This window comes from Cervus elaphus, chromosome 2 (assembly GCF_910594005.1).
Source record: "Cervus elaphus chromosome 2, mCerEla1.1, whole genome shotgun sequence".
Taxonomy (NCBI): domain Eukaryota; kingdom Metazoa; phylum Chordata; class Mammalia; order Artiodactyla; family Cervidae; genus Cervus; species Cervus elaphus.
Window position 1 is genome coordinate 31,882,693 of NC_057816.1, and position 3,295 is coordinate 31,885,987.

Sequence of the window (3,295 nt, forward strand, 5' to 3'; positions counted from 1 at the left end):
AATAAAATTTGTAACACAAAAGTATTTCAGGAATTCCCTGGGGTTCAGTGGTTAGAACTTGGCACTTTGACTACAGGGCCCAGGTTCAATCCCTGGTAAGGGAAACAGAATACCAACGGTGTGTAGTAGGGGAAAAAAAAAAAATATATATATATATATATATAAGTACTTGGTTTATGAAATGACTTTTGAAACATTTCATTTGATCCTCAGATACTAACTTTTATTTCCTCAAGAAACCAAGGTCCACAGAAATTAAGTAATTTGCCCCACAAACTACATATTAATATTACACTATTCAAGAGGCTGATTCAGCTGTCCTGAGATAATCAGCAAAACATTTAGTTCAACTATATCCAATGTCTTTTAACTCTTTCTAGTACACCACAACTCCTTCTCCAAGACTGTCCAAACATTCTTAGTTGGAGCAGTATTATCAATTATTACAAGTAGGTTAACCATCACTAAAGGCCTGAAAGTCTCCTCTCTGCACAGCATTTCACCTGCAGAGACTTCATTTGCCAAGTATCTTGAACTGTGTGACACTGATTATTATTCTTAGATCAACTGATGACAAAATCTATTATCATAGTTGAAACTTTACCAACAATAATGCGTGGCTGAACCCACTGGTATATTCTCTTGGCATGCATTATTTCTCATTTTTAACTTAGCTAGTCACCCACTATTCAATACTAGCTAGAAAGTAACATGAAGTATTAGACTGACCCTGATATTTTTTTTCTTGTTTCTAACAAAAGCCAAATGCAGAGGCCAAAACACTTATAAGGAATGGAGAGTCAAGCAATCTTATATACCACCCAAAATACAGTGCCATGACATAAAATTTATGCCTGCATTTCAACTTGGTTGAAATATCATATATTCCAAAAACAAGTTACCAGCAATCCCTTTCCTCAAATTCCCACATTTTTCTTATAGGTACATTACCATCATTTCCCAAGATATCCTAAAGGTAACTTACAAGGCATACACCCTTCAAAATGACTATTTCCATAAAAAATGTAAATACAATTTGATAACCATCAAAGTGTAACTACTATATTGGGGAGTTTAACTTTTTAAGAAATTTTGCAAGAAGTCTTTATATAATGTAACCTTTTGCTGGCTGGAGCTTTTTAATGGTGGAGGAGATTTGGGCAGGTAAGGAGAGATATTTGCCTGTACCATAATTGTTGTATTCATGTGAGTCTTTGGTAGCCACAACATAATTTACTCTCTAGGTAATATTTTGGACAACTTCACACTTGGGCTCTCCCTAGCAATGTAAATGTATTCTGTTAACAGAAACTCCATTCCCATGGAGAATTGAAAACACCCTGATTTCTTGAAAAGGAAATAGCTATCTGTTTTGCACAATACCCAGTCCACACTGTGGCCACCTAATACGCATAAAAAGGGGAAAAAAGGACCTATTTGGACAACGTTTCTTCTTCAGCCACGGGCTGTTCCCAGATAAAGGCTATGCTCAGAGTACAACAACAACAAAAAACCCTTCTCTGAAAAAGAGAGGAAAGATCGGGAATAAACAGGGAGTGAATGAACGCGCTCAGTGAGGGCTGAAGGCAGCAGGCGCGGCGCGGAGATGCTCCAGCGAAAAGAACCAGCAGCAGCAAGCAGCAGCAGGAAGTTTCAATGGGGCCGGGCAGAGCATGCGCCCTGCACCCGCGCGGTGGCCTTATGTGGAAGGAGCACCACTTGCGAACACCAATAATAGACCGGCGGCACCAGAGAGAGAAACATGAGCAACAAGCACCTTCTTCAACTGTTTCCCCCTCCGTCTGAGCCCCTCCTCCATCCTACATACTAAACACCCCACCCTACCCTTCAAATGGGAGGGCGACTTCTTCTTCCCCTAAGCCTTACTGCCAGGATGAAGGGGGAAGGGACTGGAAAAGTGGAGAGATGCTTTTCTATTATTTGGGGGGGGGGGGGGGGGGGGAGGCAGGGAGGAGGAGGAAAACTATGGGGGAGGAGAAATTAACCCTCTGCCCACCAAAGCGGAGAAGCAAAAACGACTTCACCACCCCCCGCAAAGTGAGAATGTTAGAGGACCCCCTTCCTATGAAGGAGCAGCAAACCTCCCGACTCATAGGAAGGAGTTTTGGGGGTTAAAGCGGCCCTGGAGGGGAAGGGAAAGGAGACCGGAGCCGACTCTCCCTCGGGGGAGTTCCCACTAGAGGGAGGGAGAGATGAAGTGTCCTCTGGCCCCCGCCCACCCAGGTGGAGGGAGAGAAAGGGGCGCCCAGAGAAGACGAGCCCAGCCTCCCCCGAGATAGTAGGGAGGATGGTGGGAGGAGGGGAGGGAGCGAGGGAGGGGTAGAGGAGAAAAGCGCAAAGCTGGCCGGAACCTGCGCTCCCCTTCCTCCGCCGCCGAGAGGGAGAAGGGGTGAGGGACCCGGCCCCCACCGCGGGGTAGCAGCCCCGGGTGCGGCCGACCAGCACAATGACCCCCCCCCCACCCCCCGCGCCCAGCCCAGACCCAGACCACGACGCCCCCACCTCTGCTGGGCGCCGGGCGGAGTTGGCCCTACGGGGCCTCCGCCCCGCCTCCCCACTGCCCGAGACCCCCGGGGGCTGGGCGGAGGAGACGGGCCGCGCGGAACTGCGCCTCAGCGGGAGGACAGAGCCGCGGAGGCCCGGGGTGTCTGTGGGGAGCAGAGAGAAGGAGCAAGCCAGGGCCGCTTCCCGCCGGGCGTTCGGGCCCCCTCGCTTACCTTCTCCGTTGCCGACGTCCGGCGGCGGAGCTTGCAGCACCCGCTCGAGCTCCGGGAACGGCAACTCAGGCAGGTCGAGCAGCGGCCCGTAGCGCTCCAAGAAAGAGCAGACTACGGCGAAGTTGGGACACGAACCCGGGCAGCCCGGAGGAGCCATCGCCGCCGCCGCTGCCGCCGCCGCCGCCATTTTGAACTGGAGGATGGAGGAGGAGGAGGCGATGGGGGGGTGAGGGGAGTTGGGGTGCCGAGGAACAGCAGGGCAACCTTACAGACGACAGGAGGCGCTAGCAAGTGGGCGCCCCTGCGGATCCGGGCGTCTCAGGCACGGCGCCGCGATCCCACAATACAACGGCGGCCCAGAGCAGTCGAGAACCCAGTCAGACGGAGGAAAGAGAGGCGCTCCGTGCCTTTCACTTTCCGCCCTCTTCCCGCTCCTCCCACTTCGGGCTTGCCACTGCCTCGTGTGACAGGGGGAATGAAAACAAGGGCTGCGGGGCAGGGAGGCGGGGCTGGAAGCTCGGGAGGCGGGACTTTTGGGGGCAGTGACCAATAGACTT

At 51.4% G+C, this 3,295-nt stretch overlaps 1 protein-coding gene across 1 annotated transcript in view; it reads right to left on the reverse strand.

Annotated features, from left to right (window-relative positions):
• Positions 1 to 3,173, reverse strand: part of RSF1 (remodeling and spacing factor 1) — a 151,330-nt gene extending 148,157 nt beyond the window's left edge. Inside the window, exon 1 of the mRNA XM_043875457.1 lies at positions 2,739 to 3,173. Within this exon, the coding sequence (XP_043731392.1) occupies positions 2,739 to 2,925 (187 nt within the window). The 5' untranslated portion in view covers positions 2,926 to 3,173. The remainder of the gene's footprint in view (positions 1 to 2,738) is intronic.
• Positions 3,174 to 3,295: the final 122 nt, after the last annotated feature.